The following is a 17,292-nucleotide window of genomic DNA, read 5'->3' on the forward strand; positions in this document are numbered from 1 at the left end:
CAGAAAAACCTTGGAAGGGTAAAGGAGAATTTTTCCTCCCAAAGAGTTAAGTCACCCCTTGTCCTAAACGAACAGGGAGGGAAGACTCCACTTCTTTGCTTCTTCCAGCTTGTGGAAGCTGTTGTGTCCAGGGGCACCTGGGTGGCTCAGTCAGTTAAGCATCTGCCTTCGGCTCAGGTCATGATCCCAGGGTCCTGGGATTGAGGCCCGCATCGGGCTCCCTGTTCATCAGGGAGTCCGCTTCTCCCTCTCCCTCTGCCTCCCACCGGCCTGGCCTCGCTTGTGCTTTCTCTCACTCTCTCAAATATCTTTTAAAAATGATACATGTTATCTGTTTAATAGAATTCATATCACTAATGATAGTTGCCATGTACTGAATATTCATCATGTGCCAAAGCGTGTAAAGCATTTATATTACTAAACCTTCGCCGTAACCCCACGAATGTAGTTTAGCCTCGACAGTCCCCATTTCACCAATAAGAAAATCAAGCCCAGAGCAGGCTTTCTCATTTGGGCAGGGTCACAAAACGAGTGTGTAGCCCAGCACATCTGCTGAATGTCAGAACCTCCCCTGTTAGCCATGTTATTTTCCTACCTCTGATATTACAATGATATTATAGTGATTTATAGTAACAAATATTTATTTTGTCCTCATCCCCATTTCTGGCACAGAGCTCCTAAAACCTTGGAATTCCTAAGAACTGACGAGTGATGAAGGTGCCTTTAATATATCAGGTGACTTTTGGAAAACATGTAGGGATGGGGCTGGTTGCCAAGGGAACCAACCAAGTCTTGGACGGTCGGAATTTCCATTCCCATCCCCTGACCTCTGGGGCTGGGAGAGGGGCTGGATGTTGAATCAAACACCAATGGCCAATGATTTCATCAATCATGCCTGTATAATGGTGTTGCCACAAAACCCCAAAAGGATGGGCGTCTGAGAGCTTCCAGGTTGGTGGACAAGGGCAGATGTGGGGAGAGCTCCACACACCCTTTCTCCATACCTGGCCCTAAGCATCGCTTCCATCTGGCTATTCTCGAGTTATCTGCTTTTATAATAAACTAGTAATCTAGTGAGTCACATGTTTTTCTGAATTCTGTGAGCTGCTCTAGCAAATTAATTGAGCCTGAGGAGGGGGTGCTGGGACCCTCTGATTGATACCTGGTTGGTCAGAAGCACGGCGGACAACCTGGATTGGCAGTCTTATAGGACCGAGCCCTTCACCTGTGGGATGTGATGCACCGTCTTGTAAATAGCATCAGAATTGAGTTGAATTGTAGGACCCCCTGCTGGTGTCAGAGAATTGCTAGTGGTAGCGAGCGCAAAATACCCCCAAACAACAGGCATTGCAGTTGGAGTTCGAATCAGAACATGGAACCCCTTTCTAGATTCCTGGGGCCCCATTCCCCGCAGGAAAGTCCCCAACTGTCTTTTAACTTGAGCAAGACCACGACAGAACAACCAATGGTCTGCGCAGCACCCTCACATTTACTTTGGAATCACCTGGGGGACCCCGTCCCAGAGACTGGGCTGCATTTGGCCCCAGGGGGTGCTGCTCCAATTTTTTTTTTCTTTTAAGATTTCATTTATTTGAGAGAGAGATCATGAGCAGGGGGGAGGGATAGAGGGAGAAGGAGACTCCCCACTGAGCAGGGAGCACGAAGTGGGGCTCGATCCCAGGACCCTGGGATCATGACCTGAGCAGAAGGCAGATGTTTAACCGACTGAGCCACCCAGGCGCCCGGTGCTGCTCCAGTTTTTTAAAGAAATGGTGGTTTGTGATGGGATGGAGGTGTTAACTAACAGTAGTGATGATCATTTTGCAATAGAAGTGTATCAAGTCACCACACTGTACACCTTAAACTTACACGGTATTATATGCCGATTATATCTCAGTCAAACTGGGAAGGAGAAAGAGCTCCTCAGGTGCTCAGTCCAGGTTGGGAGCCAGGACATCTTACCCCAAGAAGAACCTCCTCATTCATTCCTGCAACTCAGAGTGCCCGTGCTGGGGTGGGGGTGCCAACTGCACCTCAGAGTCCTTTGGGATGGGGTGGTGTGGGCAGGGGGTGGGCAGACAAATGAATGGGCAACCATGAGGAAAAGTACGGGATCCCGAGGGACCACAAGCAAGTAAGTCCTTCCTTCCCCCAAGCTGGGAGAGAGGAAGGCAGGGCCGGGGTTACCCCAGGAGGATTTCTGGGAAGAAGTGCAGAGCAGGGGCGTCTGGGTGGCTCAGTCGGTTAAGCGACTGCCTTCGGCTCAGGTCATGATCCTGGAGTCCCGGGATTGAGTCCCACATCGGGCTCCCTGCTTCTCCCTCTGACCCTCCCCCATCTCATGCTCTCTCTCTCTCTGTCTCATTCTCTCTTTCAAATAAATAAATAAAATCTTTAAAAAAAAAAAAAGTGCAGAGCAGTCTAAAGGAAGGGACAGATTGTGTGAAAGTGGGTAAAGGGGGTACATCACTCTGCCCGTGTTCTATCAGCACCGGCTGCAAAGGAGGCTGAGAAGTGTAGCCTCGACTCAGGGTGCTGTGGACCAGCGCAATGTCAGGGTTCCGTCACTGTTGGGAGCAACCAGCAGAGCTGACGGTCAGGTGCATCTAATTGTCATAACTAAGCAACTCTGATAATAAGAACCACTAAGTGCCGTTTGCCGAGCACACAGCGTGCAGCAGCAGTTCTGCCGAACACGTGACACGTGGTATGTCCTTAAACCCTTCTGGCCACGCAGAGAGGTGCTTTGCCTGGTCTTATAAATGGGCCTCTCTCTGAACCTCAGTTCCCCCCACTGCCATGTAGGAGGCACAGCTCCCTGTGTTCACTTGTGAGGATTAACGAAGTCACACCTGATGCTCCCAGCACCCAGTAGGACCTCAGCAGATGGGAGTCGCTTTTCTAAACGCTGCCTGGCCCAGGGGGGATACTCGCGCGCCATCTAGTGGTTGAACAGCGCACAGCCATGGTGCCACCTGGTGGCCACATCTCGCAGTTGCTCGACCAAGCACTGAGGGGTGTTGCTTGCGTGCGGGGGTTCTCAAACTCCGTTCCCACCAGGCAGATGGTGCAAGTGAGGGATGCTGGCAGGCTGAGAGACATAGGGAGCGATGGAGATCATTGAAGATGGAATCCATCCCAAATCTCCAGCAGAGTGTTGCCACATGGGGATGCAGACCTAGAATTCCCCTAAATTGTGATTTTTACCCCCAAGAAATCCCAATTCATGTGGAAAGCGTCTCTATTTTTAGAGATGGATACTAAAAGAAATTGTTTTTCCAACACTATGTTGGCCAAATACATCTGGAGGCTGGCTCTATAGCCCATGGCCCACCATTTCGTGACATCTATTCGTATGGTCTTGCATGATTTTTAAAATAAATCAGACCCTCATCCCCCTTTTGGTGACTGTGGTGGTTAATTTTACGTGTTAACTTGACGGGATCATGGACAGCTCAGATATTTGGTTAAAGATGATTTCTGGGTGAGTCTGTGAGGGTGTTTTCAGAAGACGTTAACATTCACATCAGCAGACTGAATAAAGCCGAAGGCTTTCCCCTTTGCAATGGGCATCACCTAATTCACTGAGGGCCCAAATAGAACACAAAAGCACAAAAAAGTGGAAGAAAGGCAAATTCTCTCAGACTGACCCCTGGCACTGAATTTACAACACAGGCTTTCCTGGGTCTCCAGCATGCAGATGGCAGGCTGTGGGTCTTCTCAGGCCCCATAAACACATGAGCCTATTCACCATAATAAATCTCTTTATTTATGCCGTATTGGTCTGGTTCTCTGGAGAACCTTAACATTCCAGTGGCTTTTTTTTTTTTAAAGATTTTATTTTTATTATTTATTTGACAGAGAGACATAGTGAGAGAGGGAACACAAGCAGGGGGAGTGGGAGAGGGAGAAGCAGGCTTCCCGCGGAGCAGGGAGCCCGATGCGGGACTCGATCCCAGGATCCCGGGATCATGACCTGAGCCGAAGGCAGTCGCTTAACCGACTGAGCCACCCAGGCGCCCTCCAGTGGCTTTTAATTAAGTGCCTATTATGTGTCCCATGCCTTACCTGTGTTATTGTCATATCATTTTCCCTGCAATTAGAAGGGTAGTGATTATTAGCTCAACCTTAAAATCAATAGTTTTATAATAGCGAACATTTATTTAGCTCTAGGCACATGCTAGAGGTTTTGCTAAATGCAATATATAAGTGAATTCATTGAGTTTCTACACGAAGTCATTGAGGTGGATTCTGTTGTTACCCACATTTTGCATAGGAGGAGACAGGCACAGAGAGGTTGAGTGCCCTCCGCAAGGTCACACAGCTTTAGATGTATATACAATTGTATGTTGGGGTGCCTGGGAGACTCAGTTGGTTAAGTGTCCGACTCTTGATTTTGGCTTGGGTCATGATCTCAGGGTTGTGAGTTCGAGCCCACATCAGGCTCTGCACTCATCGTGGAGTCTGTTTGAGATTCTCTCTCCCTCTCCCTCTGCTCCCCCCTTCCACTTGAGCTCTCTCTAAATAAATAAAATCTTTAGAGGTTTTTTTTTTTTTTAAGATTTTATTTATTTGAGAGAGAGCACAAGGTGGAGGGGGGGTAGGGGTAGAAGGAGAAGCAGACTCTCCGCTGAGCAGGGAGCCCAATGCAGGGCTCGATCTCAGGACCCCGGGATCATGACCTGAGCCTAAGGTAGATGCTTAACTGACTGAGCTACCCAGGTGCTCCTAGAGTTGTGTGTGTGTGTGTGTTTTAAGATGTTTATTTATTGGGCACCTGGGTGGCTCAGTTGGTTAAGTGACTGCCTTCGGCTCAGGTCATGATCCTGGAGTCTCGGGATCGAGTCCCACATCGGGCTCCCTGCTTGGCGGGGAGTCTGCTTCTCCCTCTGACCCTCCTCCCTCTCATGCTCTCTGTCTCTCACTCTCTCTCTCTCAAATAAATAAATAAAATCTTAAAAAAAAAAAAAGATGTTTATTTATTTATTTATTTTAAAGAGAGAGTGCACAAGTGCAAGGAAGGGCAGACGGGGAGGGAGAGGGACAAGCCGACTCTGTCCTGAGCGCAGAGCCAGATGCGGGGGTCATCTCAGGACCCTGAGATCATGACCTGAGCCGAAATCAAGAGTTGGACACTCAGCCACCCAGGCACCCCAATAAATAAAATCTTTAAAACTAAATAAAATAAAATAAGATTGTTTTTTATGTTTCAATATGTACAATGTCCACATGGTTAAAAAATCAGATTTATATAAAAAGTTAGACAAAGGGAGGTTTCACTCACATCTCATTCCCAAGGATCCTCTGGAAGTAACCATTTCCATTTGTTTTTATCATTTCTTTTCTGTGCTCCTTATCCAAAAGGCATGACACTGTTGATGCTCATTATTGTTATTATTAATAAACACCCCAGATGCAACTGGGGTGAGGGGACCTGACAATATCTACCCCTTCTTCCCACATGTATCTTGTGATGAAGTATTCCAGAGTATGAAACACATGCGGATAGGGGATTTTGCAATGCTGTATTGTATTAGTGGTGTAAAAATCAGGGCAGGGAATGCACTGTAAACATGGAGAAATGTGAAGGACCCAAGGAACAAAGCACTGGGTGTTCCAATCTTTTCATTTATAAATAGACTTCGCTCACCTGTGCAAATCAGGGATCATCAAACTTTTACTATAAAGGGCTAGATGGTAAATATTTTCAGCCTTGCCAGCCACACAGCCTCCATCACAATTATTGGACTCTGTCATTGTCATGCAAAAGCAGCCATAGACGACAGATACAGTTTGGTCTGTGGGCCACTGTTTGTCGACCCCTCCCATAAACCAAACACCATGGCGAGCAGATGGAATTACACTCCTGGAATTGGGCACGAGGCGTCTTCAACTCTCACAGAAGCAAGCGTGAGGTGGATTTACCACAAAGAAAATGAACTGCACAGAGAAAGGTAGATATTTGAAACAAAAAAATGGAGGATTTGTCAATGTAGGAGAGCATCACTTGTGTGACCCCTCCCAGCCACCTACCTGATGGCATTCTCGTTGATGAATATCCTTGCCTTTGATGAGGCACGGGCATGAAGACTGCCAATATTCACAAGGTGAAAGGAACCTTCTGGAAGCTTTTCTCCATAATTTCAAACATAGCAGGGATACCTCCACTGGCATCGAGGAAAATTTCTTTTCCATGGGGTGTTATGAAATGGACTTTCCAGAAGTAAGGCAGGAGCTGTGGGTTGAGGACTCATGAGGTATGGGTCTAAGTTGGCCCTTTCCCGTTTTTCTTAGCTCTTGATTCAATCTGAAATTAAGGGTGCTATTTTATTTTTTATGGACTTTTTATTTTATGTGGGTTCTTTTTTTTTAAGATTTTATTTTATTTTTTTTTAAGGGATCTCTACACCCAGTGTGGGGCTCGAACTCACAACCCTGAGATCAAGTGTTGCATGCTCCACAGACTGAGCCAGCCATGCTCTCCCCCACCTTTTTTAAAAGATTTTATTTTTATGGGGGCACCTGGGTGGCTCAGTTGGTTAAGCGACTGCCTTCGGCTCAGGTCATGATCCTGGAGTCCCGGGATCAAGTCCCACATCGGGCTCCCCGCTCAGCAGGGAGTCTGCTTCTCCCTCTGACCCTCCCCCTCTCATGCTCTCTGTCTCCCATTCTCTCTCTCAGATAAATAAATAAAAAAAACCTTTAAAAAAAAAAAAAAAGATTTTATTTTTATGGATTTTTAAAAAAATTTATAGTAAAATTGACATTTCTTTGCATCAGGAAGGATAAAGGGTGGGCACTTGGCTGGCTCAGTCAGTTAACTGTCCGCCCTTGGCTCAGGTCATGATCCTGGGGTCCTGGGATCCAGCCCCATGTCAGGATCCCTGCTCAGCAGGGAGTCTGCTTGTCCCTTTCCCTCTGCCCCTACCCACCCCTGCTCATGTGCTTTCTCTCTCTCTCTCTCAAATAAATTAAAAAAAAAAAAAAAAAGAAGGATGAAGGGTACAACGATTTGGGGGGAGTGAAAGAAAACATGGATACTAGGGAGAGTGCATTATAAAACTTGGATGCCCGGACACCAGTGTTAATAGATCCCCCAGCCTTCTCAACACTATTTTCTCTTTTGTTGAAAGGGTGTCATTTGCAGGGTTGCCATGGTGGTTAAATATCTCATCTGTGAAGTTAAAATTCAAATCCCACATCCCCTTTTGAGAAAGCTACTTAATTGGAATGTGTCTCAGTTTCTATGATCACCACTGCACTGCACACTGTGCCTCTGTCCCACCTTTTAGCATGCTGGACGTAATTCAAAATCAGCAGTCTCTCTCTCTCTCTCTCTCGGGTTGGCTAGCCCCATTTATCTGGCACTGAATACAAGCTAGATTAAATAGGAAGAGAGAATACGCTTCCCTAGCATTTACTGAAACACATTACATGACTACGTAATTCAGAGGGCCGGACAGTTGTTTTTGGTGTTCACCTGTACCTCTTTCTATTTAAAAAAAAATTTTTTTTTAATTATTTTATTTATTATTTGACAGAGAGAGACACAGCGAGAGAGGGAACACAAGCAGGGGGAGTGGGAGAGGGAGAAGCAGGCTTCCCACAGAGCAGGGAGCCCGATGCGGGGCTCGATCCCAGGACCCTGAGATCATGACCTGAGCCGAAGGCAGACGCTTAACGACTGAGCCACCCAGGCACCCCTACCTCTTTCTTTTTAAAAGCTGTGTTTGAATCCAAGTCTGAAGCGTGGAAACACCATGGGTACAGACCTCTCTCTGACAGGCAGGCACACATAAAAGAATGGAGAGTCAAATCGGGCTTTCTTTTGAGAACTCTCCATGCACCATTTCTTTTCTCTCCTGGTTGCTACAGGGGTTGGGGCTCACTCTGAAATCCCCAGGCAAGAGTGAAGGCACAATTCCTCTCTACCACAGATTCTCCATGATGAAAATTTCTTAGAAAAATTCCAGGAACGTCAGAGTTTTTTGTTTTTTTTTTTTAGATTTTATTTATTTGACAGAGAGAGAGACAGCGAGAGAGGGAACACAAGCAGGGGGAGTGGGAGAGGGAGAAGCAGGCTTCCCGCGGAGCAGGGAGCCTGATGTGGGGCTCGATCCCAGGACCCTGGGATCATGACCTGAGCCGAAGGCAGACGCTTAACGACTGAGCCACCCAGGCGCCCCATAGACTGCTTTTTTTTTTTTTTTTAAAGATTTTATTTATTTATTTGACAGAGAGAGAGACAGCGAGAGAGGGAACACAAGCAGGGGGAGCAGGAGAGGGAGAAGCAAGCTTCCCGCCGGGCAGGGAGCCCAACATGGAACTCAATCCCAGGACCCCGGGACCATGACCTGAGCCAAAGGCAGACGCTTAACCAACTGAGCGCCAGGTGCCCCAGTAATGACAGTGTATTTAAAGGAGAAAAAGTACAAATGGTTAAGAGGATTGGCTAAATTAGAGTATACTGTAAAATGAAAAACTATGAATCCGTTGAACAGTCAGGTGAAACAAGTTTCTACCAGTATAAAGCAGGGCTGTGAACCTCCTCACTGTTGAAATTCGGGCAGGGTAACTCTTCAGGGGAGAGCGGTCATGTCCATGGTAAGATGTTTAGCAGTACTCCTGGCCTCCACCCACTAGATGCTGTAGAAGAGTAGGACGCCTCCCCAAATCGTGTCAAGCAAGCATATCTCTATGTGCTGCCTCGTGGCCCCTGAGGGTTAGAACCACTGGTGGGTGTAAAAGACGATGATACACGTATACAGTCTGGCTGCGGAGTGCCACCCACGAGCCTGGAGTCCGTCTAGGTACCACTAACACGTCTCGCACGTGAAAACGACCACGGTGAGTAAGAAATCAGTTACTAAACTAGGTGCAACGAGATCCAAACTGCATACGATTTTCGCCATCAGAAAGCGTCAATACTGCAAATTCTGTCTGTGCTTGTTCATTCCCTCCAGAATCCTTTTCATCTGAATGGATGAATAAAAAGGGTGCTATTGTTGCATCTCTCCCATGGGAGCACGAGGAACTGGGCCATTTCTCTCAAGGTCCAGAGAGAGGAACTCACGCTTCCCCAATACCCAATTATCTGCTTGCATATTCCAGTAACATCTGGGGATGACACTAAAAGATGGGTCTCCTGGGCTAGGAGCACATGCTCTCTCCCTGCGCTTTGCCCCACGGACACTGGACAATTAGAATGAGGGGCATCACGTTGGGAGCATGTCCTGCCTCCTTTGCCACCCACTGACTTGCCCTGCGTTCCTCAGAGCCGCTGTGGCTGCAACTTTAACCACGACCTCCTCCCATAACTGTGGCTCCTTCTCTGGGGTAAGACAGTGCTGCCCGGGTGGAAGCCGCTGGGAAGTGGCCCTGAGTGCTCCAGCGGGGCCAGCCTTGGGGGAGAAGCCCAGGTCTGCGCCTGGGGCATCGCTCTTTGATTTCTGCAGGAAGGGGTCCAACTGGAGGAACTGAACCATCGGCGATTAGGGGACCCAAAGTTCTTCAGTGGTTCCAATCACGTCCCCTTCTGCTTAGTCACTATACTTAAGAGGAAGAAATATCTCAAAGGTAATTTATTTATAATCAGAATTGTGGTAAATGGATAAGTGTGACTTCCCATTATTTAGCTTTAATAATGTGGTCTGGCTTTACCATTGGGAAAAGTGATTAACTGCTTATTTTAGGAAAAAAGAGGGGAGGGTAGCGTAAGCTATCAAGATAAATATTGAGGGGCGCCTGGGTGGCTCAGTTGTTAGGCATCTGCCTTCAGCTCGGGTCATGATCTCAGGGTCCTGGGATCGAGCCCCGCATCGGGCTCCTCGCTCTGCGGGAGGCCTGCTTCTCCCTCTCCCACTCCCCCTGCTTGTGTTCCCTCTCTCGCTGTGCCTATCTCTGTCAAATGAATAAATAAAATCTTTAAAAAAAAAAGATAAATATTGAAAATAATTGGTATTCTCTATAGATGGCCACTGTTAACAATTTGGTCTGTTTCTTCTCAGTTCTGTTTCTCTGAGCAAGTTTATATTGAAGAGTGTTCAGGCAGTCATGATTTCTTCTGATTCCCTCGGATCCTAAGGACTAATAGTCTACCCAGGGACACCTTTGGGGTAGCCTATCTCTGCCTTCATTTCTTCAAAATTTTCCTACTCAGGGCCAGGAAGTGTGACGAGCAGACCACAGATAATAGAAAATAAACCTCTTTTCAAACATACATAGAATCTTTTTAAAATGACCATATATTTGGTCAGGTTACAAAGAAAGCATCAATACATCCAAAAATTGAAATTACAAGTGACATTTATGCTCACAATGCAAGAAATGAGATTTAAAGGAGAAAATGAAAACATAAATAAGAGATGTTTACAACTGGAAATTATAAAATATTTCCATTAAACAACTCTAGGATAAAAAGGAAAATATAAATGAAAATTATGAAAATGGCACACTTTCAAAACAAAAATGAACATAAAAATTACATATGAGCACATACACTCATTTTGTTTATAGTTTCAAGTTTTTGTTTAAATAGTTTTATTTGGGGCGCCTGGGTGGCTCAGTTGTTAAGCGTCTGCCTTCAGCTCAGATCATGATCCCAGGTCCTGGGATCGAGCCCCACATCAGGCTCCCTGCTCCGTGGAAAGCCTGCTTCTCCCTCTCCCACTCCCCGTTTGTGTTCCCTCTCTCGCTGTGTCTCTCTCTGTCAAATAAATAAAATCTTCAATAAATAAAAAAAGTTTTATTTATAGTTTTGTAGTTTTATTTTATATTTTATATGAAATGTTTTATATATTCATATTTATAAATTTTATGTAAGTTATATATAAATTTTATATATAAAGCATGTTTTCTACATACATTTTATGTATAAATAGGTTTACAATTTAAAGTTTTTATGTTTATATATTTATAGTTTGTTTTTAAATTATTTATTATTTTTATTTTTTAAAATTTTAAAAAGATTTTATTTATTTGAGAGAGAGAGCAGGGGGAAGAGCAGAGGGAGAGGGACAAGTAGACTCTGCACTGAGCACAGAGCCTGACGTGGGGCTGGATCCCACGATCAGGAGATCATGACCCTAGCTGAAACAAAGAGTTGGACACTCAACTGACTGAGCCACCCAAGTGCTCCTATTTTTTTTTTTAAAGACTTTATTTTTTATAGTAATCTCTATACCCAACATGGGGCTCAAACTCACAACCTCAAGATCAAGAGTCACATGCTCCATGGACTGAGTCAACCAGGAGCCCCTGTATATTTATAGTTTTAATGTTTATATAGTTTATAGTTTTTTTATATATTTTACAAACAGATAGGTTGTGCATATAAATTTTATATATAAACATGTTTTATTTTGTATATAAATACGTTCATTAAGTTTTGTTTATATATTATATAATACTCATATACACACATGCATATTACATCACAATCGATAGCATAAATTTCCAGTAGTGATTGGAGAAGTAAAATATAGGTCTATGGGAAACAGAGGAGCCTGATCCTTGGTCATCTGAGGACATGAAGTTCTGCCTGTCTGCCTAGTTGTACAATGACACAAAATATAATAGGCTGGCAGAGTTGTAGGTAAGAGTACATTTTATATAGGAGGTTCAACAAAATGAAATGATTTGCAAGAGTGTGCCTGCGTCTGTTGGTTGGGAACACCCAACAGCCTCCTCCAGCCTCCAGACTGTGAGAAATTAATTTCTGCTGTTTATAAGCCATCTAGTTTAGTTATAGCAGGCCAATCTTAGCAGACTAAGTAACGTAGTATAAATTTTTCCCATTTTTTTTATGATTAACTTGTCTGTGTCCTTATATATGAGTTGTTTTCTTCAAACAACATATGATTTTTTTTGTACCCAGGTTGTCGGTCCCTGCCTTTTGATTGGAACACTTACTCTTTATATATGCAATATAGTTGCTGATGTACTTTGATTTAAAGCTGACTCTTCCATTTGCCCCACCTGCATGGTGACACTATGCACTGAGGAGAGATTAGAAGAAAACCACAGCTAAAGGAACTACCATCATAAAGAATAAGAGAAACAACAGTTTTGACATACATGAATATGAGAGATGGGGGGATGTGGGAAGATTGAAAGAGGAAACAAAAAGAGTGAATGCTATGAAATGCATTTGTGCAGTGGCCCAAAGGTATGCTCGTGTGTTTGCTTAAGAACATTTGGGGCGGGCGCCTGGGTGGCTCAGATGGTTCAGCGTCTGCCTTCGGCTCAGGTCATGATCCCAGGGTCCTGGGATCGAGCCCCCGCATCGGGCTCCCTGCTCTGTGGGAAGCCTGCTTCTCCCTCTACCTCTCTGTCTCTGTCTTTTATGAATAAATAAATAAAATCTTTAAAAAAAAAAAAAAGAACATTTGGGGCAAGCAGTAATTTTTCCTGCTGATCTGCCTGGGACAGGTGTAAATAAACCAAGTGTAGGACTGCAGATGTAGATGGCTACACGTAGTGGGACACCTGACTAATACGAGTTTGTTTTTATCACACAACAAAATGTCTCAAAATAGGCAGTTGTTACCCTTGGCTCAAAGGCTCCATGAGTCAGTGTCTGCAAAGAGCTGGTATGTGTGACTGAATGGGCCTTCTCCTCGTGGGCTTGAGAGCAGGAAGTCCTCTCAGCTCATTAAAGACAAGAAGCAGATGGCTACATGTGGCCGGCATATCCCTCTGTAGGACTCTCTTCTATCAGAGAAAGAGACATCCTTTCTTTCCTTTCCTGAATCCTCCAGAACACGTTCTTCTATAGTTCTGATGTGGGAAACAAAGGCAGAAGAAAAATTATTAAATTTCCTTACTACTTTCAGCCCACTGACAAGTCCTTGAAACAGGCAGAGTGACATTCCTCTAGGAACTCAGCTGCCCAGATGTTGACACTTTGCTAAGGGTAAAAGGCAATCCGACCCCCCCCCCAATCCCATAAGTCTACTTTAACATGCAAAAATTCCTTTGGAAACTTCTTTTATCTCTACCCCTCCCCTCCAAGATACATGTTGGCAATTATCCCCCAAGCATATGACCCACTGATATACATCTGAAGGGTCTCATGACTCAGGTTTTATTAGACAGTCATAAATTACCTTTTCTTAACAATAGCTAGCCCCCTGAAAGTCCTGAAAACCTTGCTACCAAAATTACAGACTTGCACTATCCCTAACCCCCTCCCAACTTGAAAGTATATAATGGGCCACTCTTCATGACCCCAGTGCATCTCTTTCCTTTTTTTTTTTTTTAAGATTTTATTAATTTATTTTTGAGAGAGAGAGAGTGTGCGCACGCACACAAGCAGGGGGAGGGGCAGCGGGAGAAGCAGGGAGCCCAATGCAGGACTCAATCCCAAGACCCTGGGATCATAACCTGAGCCAAAGGCAGATGCTTAACCTACTGAGCCACCCAGGCGCCCCCCCAGTACAGCTCTTTCTGCCCAGGGGTCCTGTCCCTGTGCTTTAATAAAACCACCTTTTGCAACAAAGATGTCTCAAGAATTCTTTCTTGGCCATCAGCTTTGAACCCTAACATCTTTCCTACATCAATCTCTGTGATTTTGGAGACCACCTCTATATTGTTATGATTCTACTATTTTATACCAGCATGGCAAAATACTTGGCACATAATAGAAACTAAAGAAAATACTGAATAAATAAAAGAATAAATATACAAAAGTGGCTTAAGATCAAGTTCTAGAGTTATCATTGTGACTTTGTGTCAGCAATTTCTGCCTTGAACCTGGGCTCTCAAAATTTCATTTGTTTTTATTATTTATTTATTTATTTGAGAGAGAGAGAGAATGAGAGACAGAGAGCATGAGAGGGAGGAGGGTCAGAGGGAGAAGCAGACCCCCTGCCGAGCAGGGAGCCCGATGTGGGACTCGATCCAGGGACTCCAGGATCATGACCTGAGCCGAAGGCAGTCGCTTAATCAACTGAGCCACCCAGGCGCCCATCAAAATTTCATTTGTTAAGAAATTGTGCAATGTCTCTGAAGCTCAGTTTTGTGTGCTTAAACTAGCAGTATTTATTTATCCATGCATTCATCCCTGAATTCATTTAGCAGCCTCAGGGCCTGTGGATGCCCACCCCTTGGTGAATTCCTTAGGGAAAGCACCTTCCCCAACAGCAGGTGTTTGCTTCAAGGTGTCAGCAGAATTCCAGAGGCCAGAGGGAAACTGACAGAACAAAAGACAAGGAATGGATTGTGGGTCTGGTTCTGGGACAAGCTTGTTGCCTTAGACAAGTTCACAGGATTCTTGGGGGAAGGCAGCCTCATTCAGAGAAATGGACAGAACAGGGCCTCATCAGGATTCACGGCATCTGACCCCTGGCTCTCTGGTTTCTCTATAGCCATGCAGTCTCTGGATGCATAAAGCTTTCCTCAGTGCAGGGCTTCCCAAACTTTCCCACCAAAGTCTCCCTAAAGAGCAGAAAGAAGGATACTAACTCTTGGGAGGTGGTCTAAGGAGAACACCCAAAGAAGTGCCAAATTGCAGGTTTATCTTGAGGTTTCTTGGTTTTCTTGGCCATTCCCTTTGTTCCAGCACCACCAGGTACTCAGAAGAATCTTCCAGTTCAAGAAGCCGCTTGCTCCAAGGAAAAATCCCTGAAGGGGTGGAAAGGGCAGGGGTTTTGGAGTCAGCAAGACTTGGATTCGAAAATCAGCTCTGACCTTTACTAGCGCTGTGACTTTGGGTGAGTTACCTAACCTCCCTGTGCCTCCGTTTATGCACCTGGAAACTGGAGATTTCAGGAGAAATAACTGAGTCGGGTTAAAAGGATTAAATAAAACCTTAAGTGTAGGGATGCCTGGGTGGCTCAGTCGGTTGAGTATCTGCCTTCAGCTTAGGTCACGATCTCAGGGTCCTGGGGGTCCTGGGATCTTGGACTCCCTGCTAGTGGGGAGTCAGCTTCTCCCTCTCTCTGTCTCTCTCTCCCCCTGCCCTCCTCCACCCCCATTCATGTGCTCTCTCTCTCTCAAATAAATAAATAAAAATTTAAAAACACAAAACAAAAACCCTTAAGTGGAAATGACACTTTTGACCAGGGACTGCAATGTGCTAGCTGCTAGCAGTGGTGGTGGTAGTAAAAGTCCTAATAATAATACCTGTTAACTGCTATTTTGATTATTACTGCCACCTTGTCACACAATTGGGAATCCAAAAATTAGTCCCTTGCACATTTACTATCTTAGCCCCAAGAACTCATTCATTCATACGATCACACCAGCACAATTACAAACCCTGGGTTTCCCCCACACATGCTGCAATATCGTGCTTTATAATAAGAAATAGGTATTTGTTGTTTGCCCCCTCCTGGCATGGAGCTCCCCAAACCCTTGGAATTTCGTAAGGGATGAGAGAGTGAGGGGTGTCTTTTGTTATGTTAAGGCACTGGAATGTGGGGGTGGGGGAGGGGGGAGGGGACTCCCAAGGTGGGGGCTGGTGGCCCGGCGAAACCACCAAGGGATTAGAGGGTTAGAACTTTCAGTCCCACCCCCCACCTCCGTGGAGGGGAGAGGGGCTGGAAATTGAGTTCAATCACCAATGGCCAATGGTTTAATCAATCATGCCTACCTAATGAAGCTCCATCCAAAACAGGAGGAGACTGAGAGAGCGTCCAGGCTGCCGAACACCGTGGAGGTCCTGGGAAGGTGGAAGCTGCGAGCCCCCTCCCACGTTCTTCATCTGGCCATTCCTGCGGTCCGTTTAGAACAGCTGGTGATCCAGTAAGTAAAACGTTTCTCCCACAGCCTAAAACCCCGACCTGCGGACTGAGAACGGGCGTCGGATACGGGGTGGGCGCCGTCCTGGGCACGGGGCTCCTGACCCAGGGCACCCGGGCGTCAGAGTCAGGTTGAGTGGCAGGACACCCGCTGGTGTCAGAGAACTGTTTGATGGTGGGGAGAAAACCCACACACTACACACTGCGACGGGAATAAAAACTGGTTTCTCTCACACACACACACACTTACACACGCACACACTGGCACAAGCGGCAGTTTCTGTGCACACGCACGTTTACTTTCTGGGATCCCCTACACACACACACACACACACACACACACCCTCCCCACAATCACAAAGGCTGGGATCCAGGTTCAGAGGGTAGTTTAGGTTCTGTGGCCACACAAATCCGTGGCACAGCCACTCAACTCTGCTGTGGTGCAAAAGCAGGCAGAGTCTACACATACACATTCAAAACCGGTGTTTCCCCTCACACGCAAAACAACGGGATCACAAACGCAGGCCCCACAACACACACACACACACACACACACACACACACACACAGTGGCACAACCTGGGCCTCTCGTGCGCAGACGCCCAGGCGGCACGAGCCGCACACCTCAGAGAATCGCCACCACCGGGGCGGGGGGCCTCAGGCGCCGCCGCACGGCCCCACGCGCCGCAGGGGCTCCTGGGAGATGTAGGCTGCGGGCCGGGAAGGCGCCTCGCAAAGGACACTGGGGTTCTTCGTTCTACGTAGGCGCCAGTGAGATTCCACTGCTGGCCTGGAGGCGGCGCATCCCTCCTCCGTCCCTCTCGCGGGTCGCTGCGACTGCGGGCCTGACAGATCTCTGCCAGCGCAAGCCGGGGTCCCTCAGTCGCACGTTTGGGGCCTGGCCTTCCAGGGCCGCACCCCCGAAGGCTCCTAGGAGTCGCAGGCTGAGCTCGCAGTGCGCACGCGCGAGTGCGCGCGGCAGCATCCGCGGGTGAGCCCGCCTCCCAGTGCCGCTGAGCCCCGGCGCGATCCCGGACGGGAATCAGCGGCTGTGCGCGCAGCGAGGGCAGCGGACTGCGGAGGCTGGGTTTGGTTCCATGGATCACGGAAGGACAGCGCCTGAGTGCATCTACGTGACTTGGCAGGAGGAGAGCGCCCGCGGACCGCACGGTACGGTCCGGGCGTGCGCGCCGCTCCGTGTGCTGAGTGGGATGGTGCAGGGGCGGGGCCCCAAGGACGGCTCTGACTGCGTGAGAGCGCTTACGTATGTGTCTTGCGTGGGCGGGCGGGGGGTGGGGCTCCGGCCCTGCTTGTGGGAAGGTCCCCGGCGCGTGCGCGCCGCGTGGCTTTGTTTAGGGGCGGGGCCGGGCGCTCTAGGGGACGCCCAGGGGGTGGGGCGGCGGCCGGTCTACGTGTTGCTCGTGTGAGGGGGCGGGCCCGGCGGATGCGCCTGGGGTTAAGGAGGAGAGTGCGCAGGCGCGGGGGGCGAGGGATGCTGCGCAGCTATTAGAGTGGGCGCCGCCGGGAGGCGAGCCCTGGGGCCTGAGGTGAG

General features: G+C 47.2%; 1 protein-coding gene and 1 long non-coding RNA gene across 3 annotated transcripts in view; one reads left to right on the forward strand and one right to left on the reverse strand.

Moving 5' to 3' along the window:
- Positions 1-10,226: 10,226 nt before the first annotated feature.
- On the reverse strand, positions 10,227-16,420 carry LOC115936652 (uncharacterized). Its single transcript, XR_014141104.1, has 4 exons — positions 16,320-16,420; positions 15,593-15,713; positions 14,464-14,622; positions 10,227-12,777 (listed from the first exon to the last, which is right to left on the reverse strand). It is a non-coding gene; the product is annotated as an uncharacterized LOC115936652 (long non-coding RNA).
- A 356-nt stretch (positions 16,421-16,776) lies between these two features.
- Positions 16,777-17,292, forward strand: part of ZNF667 (zinc finger protein 667) — a 16,968-nt gene continuing 16,452 nt past the window's right edge. The window contains exon 1 of one of the 2 annotated variants that reach the window (XM_006746429.3): positions 16,777-16,910. In XM_006746429.3, coding sequence (XP_006746492.2) covers positions 16,838-16,910 — 73 coding nt within the window. In that variant the 5' untranslated portion in view covers positions 16,777-16,837. Of the gene's footprint in view, positions 16,911-17,178; positions 17,288-17,292 lie in introns of those variants that run through there. The other variant, XM_031017181.2, reaches the window with a different exon arrangement.

The sequence above is a fragment of the Leptonychotes weddellii genome, chromosome 16 (assembly GCF_054177405.1).
Source record: "Leptonychotes weddellii isolate Sample4059 chromosome 16, ASM5417740v2, whole genome shotgun sequence".
Classification (NCBI taxonomy): Eukaryota; Metazoa; Chordata; class Mammalia; order Carnivora; family Phocidae; genus Leptonychotes; species Leptonychotes weddellii.